Source organism: Sturnus vulgaris, chromosome 2 (assembly GCF_052056855.1).
Source record: "Sturnus vulgaris isolate bStuVul1 chromosome 2, bStuVul1.hap1, whole genome shotgun sequence".
NCBI lineage: Eukaryota > Metazoa > Chordata > Aves > Passeriformes > Sturnidae > Sturnus > Sturnus vulgaris.
In genome coordinates, this window is record NC_142244.1 from 89,508,110 (window position 1) to 89,522,020 (window position 13,911).

Below are 13,911 nucleotides of genomic sequence, written 5' to 3' on the forward strand. Positions count from 1 at the left end.
TACAGCGTGAGACCATAACGAGGTAGAAAAATACCAGGGCATGCATTTGGAAAATGGTGACAGATGCAAGATCAATGACGTCTTCAGTACTGAAAAGGCAAATCAGAAAAATGCAGTAAGGTTTTCAGTGTTTCAAGAATTGCAGTGTCAAGTTGATGACAGTCTAACAGGTAAAGTGGGGTAAAATGCCCTGCAGGTTTATGCAGGGAATGGAAAAGTCATGGTAATTGAGAATAGAATACGCCTGACCCTTGCCTTGCTGCTTGACCCATACACTTGTTTGTGTCTTGCACGTATCTGCCTATAATTTCCTCTATGCATTGCAGAGAGGAGAAGGACAGACAGAATTCCTGAAGGAGGAGCCCTGCCTGCAGGCTTCTCATTTGCAAGCACTGAAATAATAAAAAAGGTCATGAAAGGGGTCAGAGCTGGCAAGGCTGAAGGACGAAGATGAAAGTAAAAAGGTTGAGGAGGACTGAATTGCCTAGGTTTTGAAAGCAAAAATTCTAACTAACTAAATAAACACACCCATAAATAAATAGAAGATTCTAAAAATCATAAAGAAAAGAAAGGTCTGAGACAAAAGGAAGCTAAGAAGACATGTTATAACCAAGGTCATTAATTTGGTAGCTGTTTGGACTGTAGAGATTACTGGCTGACACTGAAGAGGAAAAGCACAGTGACGGGTGCAAGGTCAGAGATTGCCAAAGTTTTCAAGAGATCAAAATTTGGACAACAGTATTGGCAGGGTGCACAAAGAGGAAAAGTTGGGTCTTGGAAGTGTTACGCAGGAAGAAAACAATACAAAGTTTAGACAAGAGCTGGTTGCAAATCAAAAAAGAAGGTCGACTGAAATGCAGAGCCAAGAACACTAACTCAAGCAACAGGAACCAGAGGAGGGGCAGGGTGGAAAAGATCAGTAGCACTGATTTGGGCACGTTAAATTCTAGGGTAAAGTAGAGCTGCAGAAGTAAGTGCTCAGGGAAGCAACCATGCTGCAAAACTGCACCAGTGCCACTCAGCCAGGGAGAGCAGGGCAACTTCCAAGCTGAACTCCTGGCTCTTCACACTGTGGTGAGCCATGGCAGTAGAGACACAGTACCCTTTCCTTGAGGTAAAGAGGGCCAGAAAACAGAGAGACAGGACAACCAGAACTTTCAGCACTTAAACAATGCAGGCTGTAGCCATGGCAAGTGACAGGCAAGATACAAAGCGCAAATTAAGAACAAGGCAGGGGTATGGCTGGCCAGGTGAGACAACTCATTAAGCTGGGCAGAGAAAGCTACTTAAGAGCAGTATCTCAGCAAGCATCAAAGTTATGAGTAATCCAAAGCACACTGTTTATATCTAGAAATGCTTGAGTACTGATAAAGCTGTGTTTCTCTTTTAATCAAGGAAGGAGACAGACAAACATGGAAGTCAATTATCAAAATAGCAGTTTAAAGTCATGTTTGGAGACAAGAAGAAAAATTCTGACAAGTGGGACAGTTACAATGCCTAGTCCACTAGCAGAAAATACCAATGGCATTCAGAGCACTACAAAATATGCTAAGCATCCAGCTAAACTTTGGAATTCAGCTTTAACGTACCTTCTTGCCAGTTCAGTGACAAGACAGAAACTGAGCAGTGACACAGTATATGGAGGAAGGTATGACAACCCCATCCTTCAAGGAAAAGACTGGAAATTTTCTCAAATGTCTCCTTCCACTCCACAGGCAGCACAGGAGTGCCCAGACCATTTCTAGCTCCCAGAACCACTACTGCCAGGGATTTGCTCCTATCCTCACTTCCTCACACGTGACCCTGGTCCCTCTCTTTGCCACAGCAAGGGTGTAACAGCAGATGCTGCAGCTATGGACTTAGGTTAGCATTAAAAAGGGAAAAGCTATCAAACATTTCTGTAAGGAAAGGAAGTGACTGCAAAGAACAAATACTGCTCAGCTCCTCTCTTTCTATCCATTAGGCATTCTGCACAACAGTCTTGAAATTAATGACGCTTTACAGGAGACACAGCATATACAGTGTCTGGCAGAGCTCATTACTCTAGCCCTCACTACTAAGGGCTAGAGTAATGTATCAGCCCTCATTACTAAGGGCTAGTGTAGATGCAAGTCTGCATTGCTCCAGCAGCAAGGCAATTCAGACAGTACAGACCACAAAGCAGATCTTTATCTTAAACAGCTCAGGTCTCTAACACTGCATGCTCCTAGCCAAGACCCACAAGCTCCTCTATTTATCTAACTGGCAAAAGTGTCACCACCTTCTGACCAACAGAAAAGAAAAAAAACAAACTGTAAAGTTGAGCATATATTTACAGAACTTGCAGTTCAAACACTTCAGACCAAAACCAACCCTGTCTGGAATCTGAGAAGTCACTACTGCTGTCCCTGTATACCAAACAAGGAGATGGAGCACCTCATCCGTGGGATCTGGACCCCAGCTGACCCTGAGCATTTCCCCCAGCCTTGTGCCATATGGCTGCCCCTTCCCAGTCTGCAAGACAACGAACACGAGCTCACCTATCACTCGGTGGTTGAAGTAATCCGGCAGCATCCGCTCACACACAGCAACCAGCAGCCAAAAGGCTTCTTCCTCTTTAGCATAAAGCAGCAACACGGAGGTCAAAATATTCATAGACTTACAAGGGCAAAGAAGAAAGTGGGATTTGTTAGTGACAGCAAATCCTACTGACAAAAACTCAACTGTGGCTATTTTTATAGAAAGAAAAGTAGCCTAACAGGATGTAAAGAACTAAGAAAAAAAATAGCAAATACATAATTGCAATCCATAGGCATAACAAGTTTTCCAAGGTATACTGCTTTTCATAAGAGCAATAGGAAACAGTGGAGAAAAGCACAATACTGAATTAGCCAAGATACAAAGCAGGTAACCGATACTGCAAGATGTTTTAGGGCTGCTTTCACTGCCCCCTATCCAGTATCAGGACCACTCTGATGTTAATCAAAATTCAGAGAGTTGGCCAGCTAGACAAAGTACTTTCATCATTTTTCATCAGTTTTGGAAGAAAGTGGCAGAAAGGTTCATTAAGCCTCTGCCCCAGTGCACTACATAAATCTCATCTGTGTAGGCCAATTCGCCCTGCACTGCTTCCAAGTATTGTCCATGAAATGTTCTGTTTGTTCTGTTTTGAACAAACAGAAGCATCAGAAACAATTTTTCCCCTCCTGTAACTCTAAATGCAGTTTGCAAAATGCTGAAGGAATATTGTTGGTAGGACAGACCCCTTTGGTGAGCCTATGTGCTTGTTTTCCAAGGAAAAATGACATTTAGTATCTGAAATGACGTACTTTACCAACTAAAAGGGCATTATTTATCCAAAGCACCATTAAAGCACTGTCAAGAGAACGACAGAGAATGGGAAGAAAGGGGAGGAAAAGCAGGGAGCATTACTGTGCTGGGAATGTCTCACCTGGCAGTATCCTATTTTGGGGTTCCTGTGCGCGTAGGCCGTGAGCACCCTCCTCAGGGCAGCTATCCCCGTCTCGCTCTGGAAGGCCGGGTGCTCGGGCAGCGAGCGGTGCAGGTCACGCTCAATCTCCTCTGTTGCCATGCAGCACTTGCCCATGGATGCCTCCACCAAATGTACGTAGTAGCCAGGGTGCGAGGCGAGATCCGTCTCGGCGTCTGAAGGCAGCAGGAAGGGAGAAAGAGGAAGATGGGAGCAGATAAGGACGATGCTAAACCCAAGTGTTGTGGGAATTACTGCTCAAAAGGGTATAAGCAAGATGGTTTTCCCCAAAGGTCTGTGAATAACCAGCCCTAAAAGACAAAATCCTAGCAGATTATGTGTCTTGAAAACTAAGTATTAGCAAAGCTTACATGACACAATATCATTCAAAACACTTTGATTGAGCAAAAGATGTCTCCAGCAGAAAGTACTGGTTTGGGTTGAAAGTATTGGTTAAAGATCATCCCATTCCAATCTCCCTGCTGTGGGCAGGGACACCTTTCACAAGACCAGGTTGCTCAAAGCCTCATCCAGCCTGGCCTTGAACACTTCCAGGGATGGGGCATCCACAGCTTCTCCAGGCAACCCCTTCCAAGTGTCTCATCACCCACACCTATTACTGGTAGAAATGTACTCAGCACTGTTCACATCTTTCCAGGAGGAAAAGCTCCACATTAACAAATGTCTGAATATGTCATATATTCGATTTAGGACTAAACTTGAGGTAATCTTGTAGGCACATTCTGGCTCTGCCATATCTGTTGATGAAATGAGTTGTTTTTTCCATCTCCAGTTTCTGTAAGCCCTGCCAACATTCAACAAAAAGCAGAAGCAGGTCTGCCAACTTTGAGATCGTCATTATTTTGCAATAATCTGATTTGTCGAGGGCTAACTCAGTATTTACTCTGCAATCTAATTGCTGCTTGAAGATGAACATTGTTTTATGAAAACATGATGCTAATTTTAACTTACATAGATTACAAAGATGTTATTCTGATTCTTCTGTACATCATATGATATCATCCCGATATAAAAATTTTACAGATCTACCTGGGTACTTCCTTGCATATATTAGTTGAGTTCAGATCATGTCTTTTCCTCTAGTATCACTTAAGGTTCCATGTAAAGGACATTTAATTGCCCTTGAGAGATTTCTTGCCTGAATGTTTTGCCATGTCCAGTACCAGATGATGCCTACAGCCAACATTTCTAAGCATGCCTACCTGAGAAAAGCAGCCAGAGTTTGCCTCTTAAGGATTCGGGAATTCCCATAGCAACAAGTTTTCTGATTTTCTCTGTGCGAAACATGCACACAGTTCTGCCATACTCTACAAAATGGTCATCCCACAGGCTCTCTTTGATTTGCTCCCTAGACTGGGAACAAGAAGATATATTTAAAAACAAAAATCACGTGCATGTGAGAACTGATAAATAAAAGCATTTCACATATTAGAAATTTCACAAGGTATTCCATTACCAGTGGAAATGGGAAGCCTGCTCTAGGGACTTTGACTTTCCCCACTTTGCATATCTAATTCACCACACAGGTATAAAAATTATAAATATTCACCAGAATGAAATGGGGAGAGAAGAAAAAATACAACCAAATAGAAAAGCTGTTATCCCATATCTAACTTCTCTAACCAATACAGAATGCATTTTACTAAAAATGCCTATCTGTCTGAATGTAACACCAGCTTTTTTAAAAACAAAACAAAACTTAAAACTACAGTTTCCCCTAAATGTTACATACCTTTCCAAAATCAAGGCCTGGCATTCCTGACTGATGAAAGTCTGACCTCAGTGCTTCTGCATTGAGCAAGTAATTGTTCTCGTTTTCACATTCACTTCTCTCTTTCCCGTGTGAAGCCTCTGTTCCCAGACACACAGGCTCATCATCCCCCAGCGTGCACATGGATCCAAAGGCAAGACTGTTCTGCAATGCCAAATCAAAGCGGCAGTGACTGAAAAGGCTAAGAACTACTTCCTCAACTGTCATCAAGTCACAGAGCTGAGTTACCCTTGGCCTTTTGCATCAAAATCTGTAACACCTTTCAGGAGGAAAGGTCTTCCTCAAGAGTTTATACAAATTGTCATTCATTTGCATGTCAGGAAAAGGGTTTTTACTTTAAAACAGAAGTTGTTCGCTTGATGGCAAGCTACCAAACAGTTATCTACTATTATGATTTGAAAGATAAAATCCAAACAATTTAGGTGGAAAAGGACTATAGTTTTGAATCCCCTGCTCAAAGCAGGAACCCTCAGACCTGGTTGCTGGGGTCTGTGCCCAGTCGAGTAGCTCCAAGAAAGCAAGAGTGCACTGCTGCACTGGGCAGCCTGCTCCAGTTCTGCCTAACCATGAGGGGAAATCTCTCTTTTTATCTATTTGTATTTTTCTTTGATAAATCTTGAAGCTGTGGCTGCTTGTCTTTCAACTGGCATATCAAAGAAGAGTTTGCTTTTATCTTCCAACTTCCCACTATTAGGCAGAAGACTGGCTGAGGAAGTCCTGCTCCCTCCACCTCTCTTTATAAAGCATGTGCTCCAGCCCCTGACCATCTTATAGCCCTCCACTAGACGTACTCCACATTATCAATGCTTTTCATGTGTAATCAAGCAGAGGCAAAACTGGACATAGTACTCCTGATCAGCTTCATAAGTGCTGAATAAAAGGGAATAGTAACATTCCATGATCTGCTGGTTACAATCCTGCTAGTACAACCTGATATGGGGTTGTCCCTCTGCATTGTAAGAGCACACTGCTGACTTACAGGCTTGACTTGTTCGTGACTTCTCCACCTTTTCCACACAGCTGTTCTCCAACCAGCCAGTCCCCAGCCTCTCCTGTCACATGGGCTTATTTTGCCAGGTCTCACATTTGCTTCTGTTCAACTTTGTGAGGTCTCTATCAGCCCATTCCTCCAGACTGTTGAGGTCTGTGAAATGCAGCCCAACTGCCCACCATAGTCCCTGCTCTCTCCAGCATGTAAATCGCAACTATGCTGTGAGTAACCTCTATCCTACCAGCCAGGTCTTTAAAGGTGGCATCAGATAAGCATTGGCTCAAGATCAATTTGGGAGCCTCCCAAAGGAGGCAGGACAGTAGAATACTGGATTAACATATTGAATTAATAATAAAATAAAAGTTCGGTACCTGATTGTTATTTTGCAAGTTGTTGCAGTGCAATGGGTTGCTGGAGTTCACCTCTTTTAACCTCTGGAGCAGTTTCTCCACCAAAGTATCCCGGTCCTTCAGCTCAATGAACTGAAAGGCTGTCTTACTTCTTATGCTAACAATGATGGGATTAGGGAGAAGGCTTGTGTCCTCCATCTTCTCTATGCTGATTACCTTTTCCAGACACATTACAGAAAATACATTAGGCACCACATCCACAAAAACATAGAATTTCATATGCATGCTTTAAATGTGGTTATTCATATTGGCTTTCCTTGATCAAACACATCCTACTGCCTGAAGTTCATGGCCTCTCTAGAAGCTTAAAGTAGATGCCAAAAGGTTTCCCAGATGTCTTTTTTTTCCTAAATTACTTTGTGTGCCACCTCTAAACAGCAGAGTAAGAGAAAAGATAAGAAACGGGTGTATGATTTAAAAAAAAAGATTTCTAAAAGGATCAACTTGATCAAATTCTGGAGATGGAGGAAGAAATTTACTTTCCCACCTTTGAAAATGGGGAAAAACAGTTGTTTTGTTAATATTGATTAAGTATACAACACTGTTCCCATATATTGTTTTCTGTTTCTGCAACAGCGGAAGGTAACTTGCTACAGTTACGATATGATTTGGATGTTACTCTGTTATTAGTGGAAGATGAAAGGAAATCTTTAATTAAGAGATCATAACAGCCTTGTATTCACAGCAGATCCGACAAGTGTTAGCTGACAGCTTCCTTCTCCTGTTCTACTCCCACCACCTTCCCTTGTGCTCTCCCTCCATTTAAACTTGTGTCTTGATTTCATGGAAATTTGTCAGCCCATCACTGCATCCATAACATCCCCTCCTCCTCTCTGCCCTACAGCTTGGCCAAGTATCCACAGGTTTGTTAAAGGTTATCTATGGAGGGAGAGCTCAACACTTGTGTTGATCCCAGGTAAGGATGCCTTTGGATTGCTGGAATAGGTCGAAGCCAGTCTCCATCAACATCAAGCTGGAGGTACGTGTTTGTGGAGCTGGGAGGGGAGCCTTTTCCAAGTCTTGGGCCAAGCAGACTCTGTTTTTGCAATGTTCTGCTGCATTACCTGTCCATACTTCACTTTGAAGATAGTGCTGAATCACCCACATTTTTAGGAGCTCAGGCCCTAATGAGTCCCAGAACAATCTGTACAAAAATCCTGTAGGCAGGATACACACAAGCTTTTTCATCAAACAATTCTCTGCAGTCAAGTGGCAGCAGAGGCTTAGGGCAGAAAAAGGCAGATACGGAGCCAAAATGAAACAAAAAACTCTACCTCTCTAAGTGGGATGATAACAGTGCAGCAGCCATTTTCCTTGCTGGCAAAGCAGATATAACTGTCCGAAGTGTACATCCTCCCCGCTGTGTGACAGCGACTGAACGGCGTCCAGAGAGAACAGTCCACAACTTCATGCAGCTTCTCCTTCCTGGGCAATCTGAAGAAGGCCCGAAAGAATTCATTCTGTGCTCTGGCTTCAAGATCCCTTAAGAAAAAGCAGCAAGAAAGAATCAAAAGATCCCAAAAGCCAGGACATGCAGTGTGAGGTTAACTTTTCTTGCTGGCCTCACCAAGGGCAAGGAATACAGAATTAGAACACCATGCACAGCAATCTTCAGTGCCTATATGAACAGAGAACTATGTAAGTAACTTTGAAATATGTTAAAAGGAAAACATTATCAATAACTGCTTTTTAACAGTAAGGTCAAAAACAACTAGTACAGTAACTAGGAAGGGAAAAGAAACTAATTTGAATCAGCTGTTTCAATGGTTTGGGGTTTTTTAAAATTATTTTTTAACCATGCATTTTTTAGGGCTGCTATATGACTGGACAGACTCCAAGAGTTACAAATTTCAGTGCCTAGGAGATAAATCTTCATCAGATGAAATATTTAATTATCAAGCAAGGGAGATTAGTTTGATGTTCCTTGTTTCCCTTCACAGTAGCATTACCAACATCACCTCAGGGACTTAACACCTGCACCCAAAAGTAATGCATTTGCTTAATGACTACTTCCAAAGTGGTCAGTAATAGAAGTGTTAATGATGATGGCATTTACATGGTGGAATCCTTAACTTGCAGAGGTATCAGTCTCAGAGAGCCCTCAGAACAGTTTCAAAATTCAAAACAGTTTCAGGTCACTTACAGACTCAGTTGGGAATAACAGCACCAGCCACGCTCAGTTTGAACTTGGCCTCCTTCCAGCCACCCATCCACATTTATGTGGAGACAAAAGTTTAAATAAATGAAACTTTCATTACTGAGCCATGGTTATATAGACTTGGTTTTGGGGACTTATTTTTCTTCTCCTTTCTTTATGAAGAAGCCTGCAGTAATTTAGAGAACTATGCAATTACATTATAAACAGGCCATAGCTATTAGCTCACCAGCAGCAGCTCCAGAAACATTAGGACTTAAATTCTGTAATTTTCTTCACTACAACTAAATTTTTCCTAGCATGATTCACCTTAGGGAAAGAAAAAAAAAAAAAAAAAAAAAAAGAGGGAAAAAAAAAAAAAAAAAGCTTGATTTTGTTCCACTGAAAGAATTTAAAGCGTGGGCTGAAGCATAACAGGGAGTGGTACCTTGGTGCTGTAAATCCCCTTTCCACTCCTTCCTTCACCCTGCTCTTCTGCAGACACCTTCCCTCTACCCCAGCCCTGCTGTTAAAATATAAGTTGAGACAAATGAAGCCACTGCCTCAATAACTAAATCAATTGTTTGTTTGGGTTTCATATTTCTTTAGTTTAGTTTAATCCATAGAAAAAGACATAGCCATGTGAAACAGGAAGGAAGACAATCCAGAACAAACTGAGACCTGAGAAGGGAGGATCTGTATCTGCAAGCAAGAGAAAAGACAGAATGTGCTCAACCAGCATTCAGCTTCTGCTTCCTTCTCAAGCATTATCTTCCTTAATAATATTATCCAAAGAAAGCAGACAAATAGTCTCCTGTTTTTTACAGAGAACAAAGGGAAACCCTATTTGCGAAGAAAGACAAAAAGGTTGCTCCTGAACTAAAATTCCACAGTGAGAGCAACTCTGATAAGTGCAGGCAGCGATCTGCTATTGTGACAAAGCTGGATCAGGATATGCCTCCTAGTTAACTCACCACTAAAATATTTTCCATTTTTGCACAGCACAGATGAATGCTGCTGATAGCATCTGCAGTCAGGTCTGGTAGAGCTGTGCTCTCCTGCTATTATGCTGAAAGGTAAGAGCCTCTCTGCATCTACTTGGTTGTGAAGATTTCTCGACCTTTATGACCTTTAAGCTTTATACAGAAGAGTGGGACCTCTACTGAGGAACACATCTGTTATTTAAAAGCTGACTGTTTCCTATGCTTCAAAATCTGAAACTTCTGAGTTTTCAGGATTTTGCTGCATTTCTTGGGGCTGTGGGGTTCATGTACAGGGCCTTTCAGACAACAAACCACAGGATTTTAAGCTGAAGAAGAATGGCATTAATCACATCTGAAACTAAGTAAATTCTCCAGCAATGTATCCACCCCCAGTCACCCTGTACCTGTGGAAGGCTGCCAACCTCCAATATCCCTGGAACTGCCTGTCCCCCCATGACTCACACACAGGCCCACACAGGGACACCACAGAGACCACACCACAGCCAGGGCTGCCCCAGAAACAAGTGCTGAAATGGGCCAGCCTGCTTAGAGGAGGGACCTCAGAATGAAAAATGGTAGCAGAAAGATGAGATGCTGTCAGCATTTACCACTTTGGGCTCAAACAAGAGGTTTTATTCCAAAGTTGAACACCACGAATATATTTCCCGTTAAGCAAGCAAATTCTAGGGCTTAAAGGCTTCCCTCCATAAACACAGCCAAAAAAAATTAGAGTTAGTTAAAAAAACCCTAACCCTACAACTCTAAAAAGCCCACAAACAAATTTAGCTCCTAAAACAAGACAGCCAATTGAAATATGATATAACAAAGATGGCCCACGTCACTAAGTCCCACAGCTTCCATTTAGAGTTTCACAATACCTCCAACACCAAAGAGAAATGCAATCTTTCTACTTGCACCCTTACCCATTTGAAAATTTCCACTCTTGCTTAACAATTTCCAAGTCAGTTTGGTTTTTAAGCAAATGCAGCATACTGAGTGGTACTTAACTAAAAAAAGGAAAGCTATCATTATGTAAAAATAATGGTTATTGAGTATTTACACAAGCATCAGAAGAATAAAAGGCAACAAGATGCAACTGCCTTGTTCCCTACTTTTCAAAAAACTCAGCAATTCCTTCTGAGTGCAGTTCCCAACTTGCATGTTATGGGATCATGGACTGCCTCCAACTCCAGCACTTCAAAGTGAATGGCAAGCCTGAACTGCAATAACTCCTTGTGCATGACCCCCACGTTACCTTCCAAGAGTTTTAAATTAAAGGAAATAACACACACAAGACTAATAAAATGCCTAAAAGCATCAGGATACTTAAAATGCTGTCCTCACTGTCAAATGTTTTTCTGTGCTTTAAATCCAGCAGAAGCCAACTTGGCAAGATTTTAGCTCCACTGAGTCACTTGTTGCCTATCTAAAATCTAAACAGATTCACTGACCTCTTGTTTTAAGAGACATATTACTAGATTCTTCTTGTTACTGAGACTCCAGAAAGTCAGATATTTTGGAAATAACACATCCAACAATATATGTCTTGTTTATTAGAAGAACTGCTAAATTCATGTGGGAAGAAAGGCTTCTTATAAGCAAGCCAGGAGATGTTATCTGAGAAGAGCCAACATGGACTTGTCAGGACACATGTAAACTGAATATCATTCCCTTACACAGCAGGAACACTAGATTTGTAGATGAAGGAGTTGCAATGAACATTTTAGCCAAAATATATGGAAGTCTTGATATATCCTCTCATGGTTAATAAAACTAGAAGTGACATACTGGTGTATCAAGACAGTTGCAAAAGAGTTCCTCAAAACACAGCCCTTCAGGGCTTCCTAATAAATTAGAAAGTTGTATCAAGAGGACCCCCTTGGGAATCCATGTCTTCATCAGCAACCTGTATGATGGATCAAGAGCCTGTTACTAAACTTGCACTTGATTCAAGGCTGGTAGAGGCTAATGAACGTAACTACAGGATCAGGTTCAGACTTATATCAATAAATTTAAGGGATGTTGTGGGCAAAAAAGCATTACAAATATTTTCAGTTATATATCATAAGCTCCACAGATGCAGCATGGAGATGAACCAGGAGCCATCCCTTGGGGTTACATAAGCTGAACAAGAGTCAAGAGCCTCATGCTCACAGGAGGAAGAGGAACACTGGCTGGGCTGCAGAAGTGCATGGCCACCAAAATGCAGCATGGCAGTCCCAGAAGTGGCAAGGTTTCTGGAGCAATCCTGTATCCCACCATCACATGCCTGCCCCCATATGGCATCAGTGATGAATGTCCAGAGAAGGGTGACCAGAATGGCTAAAATCCAGACTGATAAGGAAACCCTGGTGGAAGTAGGGCAGTGCAGCTTAAATAAAAAAAGAGAAAGATGCACATCAACCTCCAGATACACAAATGATTGTTCTAAAGAAAGTGAGCACTTCTGATCTCTTCAGTAGTACAGAGTAGAACAAGAAGTGACAGACTCAAAAAGTGCAAAATATTCAAATTAGACCTCAGACTTCTAAGTGGCAGAACAGTGAAGTACTGGTATGGATCCTGATATGCCCATTACTGCAAATCCTAAAAAACACATCAGACAATCACAAAGAGATAACCCAAACCCCACCTTTTGCTACAGCGAGGCAATAAAAGGAGGTTCTTTCTAGTCACATTCTCCTTGTTGCCCAAGGTTTAAAGCATTCTCAGATTCCCTCTCTGGAGGAATAAATGTAGATTGAAGTGACATTTATGACTCAGGATACTTCAAACAGTTTCCATTGAGCTTAGATCAGCGTTAACAACCTTCTTTGCCTTCACATAAAGCAAAGTCATTCTCATTGGTAATTCACAGTTAAACATGAAGAAAAGAAAATGATGTGGTTAGAGCCTGGGAAAACACATCACACTGTTGAAACCTTACTGACACCAGCACTAAAGCTTTTAAATTGTGGGTTCTGCTCTGGAGAATTTCTCACTACATTTGAGAAATGCAATGGGTATTTTTGCATCCTGAAAGAGGTGGAAATTAGAAGTACAAGAAAGCTATACCAGAGACTGTTGCAGCCTTCTTTTTAAAAAAGAAAAAAATAGTTATCATATGTGTTCCAGTAAAATTGTATGGCATATACATATGTCTGCAATAAATGGCATTTGTAGGTACCAAACACATCAGCTTTACTTCGCTTTTTATGGCAATTACCTTAATTAATCCCTTTATAATCCAATGTTCTGTGCCTTATCATTTCATTAAACAGCACCAAAAATTGCACACTGACTTGTTTGACTCTGGACATGATATAATTTGTGTCACAAGCTGTGGGCCTAATCCCACAGTGTCTCTGAGTCCCATCCCTCCACTGCTCAATAAGATGATCCCAAGAGTCTCAGGACTGGCAAAGGTTTATGGTTTTCAGACTGCAGAATATACAGATCATGAGAGCACTGAAAATGTATTTTTTTTTAAATAAGGATATTGAAACAAGTCTCTTGCAAAACAAAGCCTAGCAAAAAGTCATCTACAGCAACTTCATTAATTTGTCAGAGCTGGAATAGATCCAATGAAGTGTGTGCCTGCTTTCATTTTCATAGATTATTATTTGCTTCCAAATCATGTACAAGAATTAACAATGACAATTATTAGAGGGAACGTGTTGAGAGGAAAGTAATTGTTCTCATAATACTACAATGGCTTCAAGAAAAAAAAGCAGCAACCAAAACTTCATACACCGAAAAAGTACAACATCCCCCCTCCAAACATGTTAACACTAAAAACCAGTTTATCCACTATTCAAACTACAGTCTTGCTAAATCACCTTACATCAAAGTGGTTGCTGAAGTGGGACAAAGGGCACCAGAAACAGCAACTTATCAAACCACTACCCAGTTCATCCAGAGGAAATGGGATTTTGGTATCTTCCATGTTCCCCTTTCTGCCATCCCAAGTCAGAGCACAGGTTAGAGAACATCTTGACCAGAAAATTTCCAGTAAATTCGTGTCCTTCCTTCTCTCTCTGTTCCTTTAACTTTCTTTTTAATTCTTTAGTTGGAGGGAAGGAGAGAACCTGTTTGAATAAATGTGTAGGATGGTTTCTCTTGCCTGACTGCTAATAGACACACTACTTTTCAA

General features: G+C 41.4%; 1 protein-coding gene across 2 annotated transcripts in view; it reads right to left on the bottom strand.

The window, feature by feature from the left end:
* Positions 1-13,911, bottom strand: part of TBC1D8 (TBC1 domain family member 8) — a 48,771-nt gene that overhangs the window by 9,180 nt on the left and 25,680 nt on the right. Inside the window, exons 6-11 of one of the 2 annotated variants that reach the window (XM_088160037.1) lie at positions 7,937-8,096; positions 6,624-6,818; positions 5,223-5,405; positions 4,693-4,843; positions 3,431-3,645; positions 2,520-2,637 (exon numbers count right to left, since the gene is read on the bottom strand). In XM_088160037.1, coding sequence (XP_088016163.1) covers positions 2,520-2,637; positions 3,431-3,645; positions 4,693-4,843; positions 5,223-5,405; positions 6,624-6,818; positions 7,937-8,096 — 1,022 coding nt within the window. Of the gene's footprint in view, positions 1-2,519; positions 2,638-3,430; positions 3,646-4,692; positions 4,844-5,222; positions 5,406-6,623; positions 6,819-7,936; positions 8,145-13,911 lie in introns of both variants that reach the window. The other variant, XM_014893026.2, reaches the window with a different exon arrangement.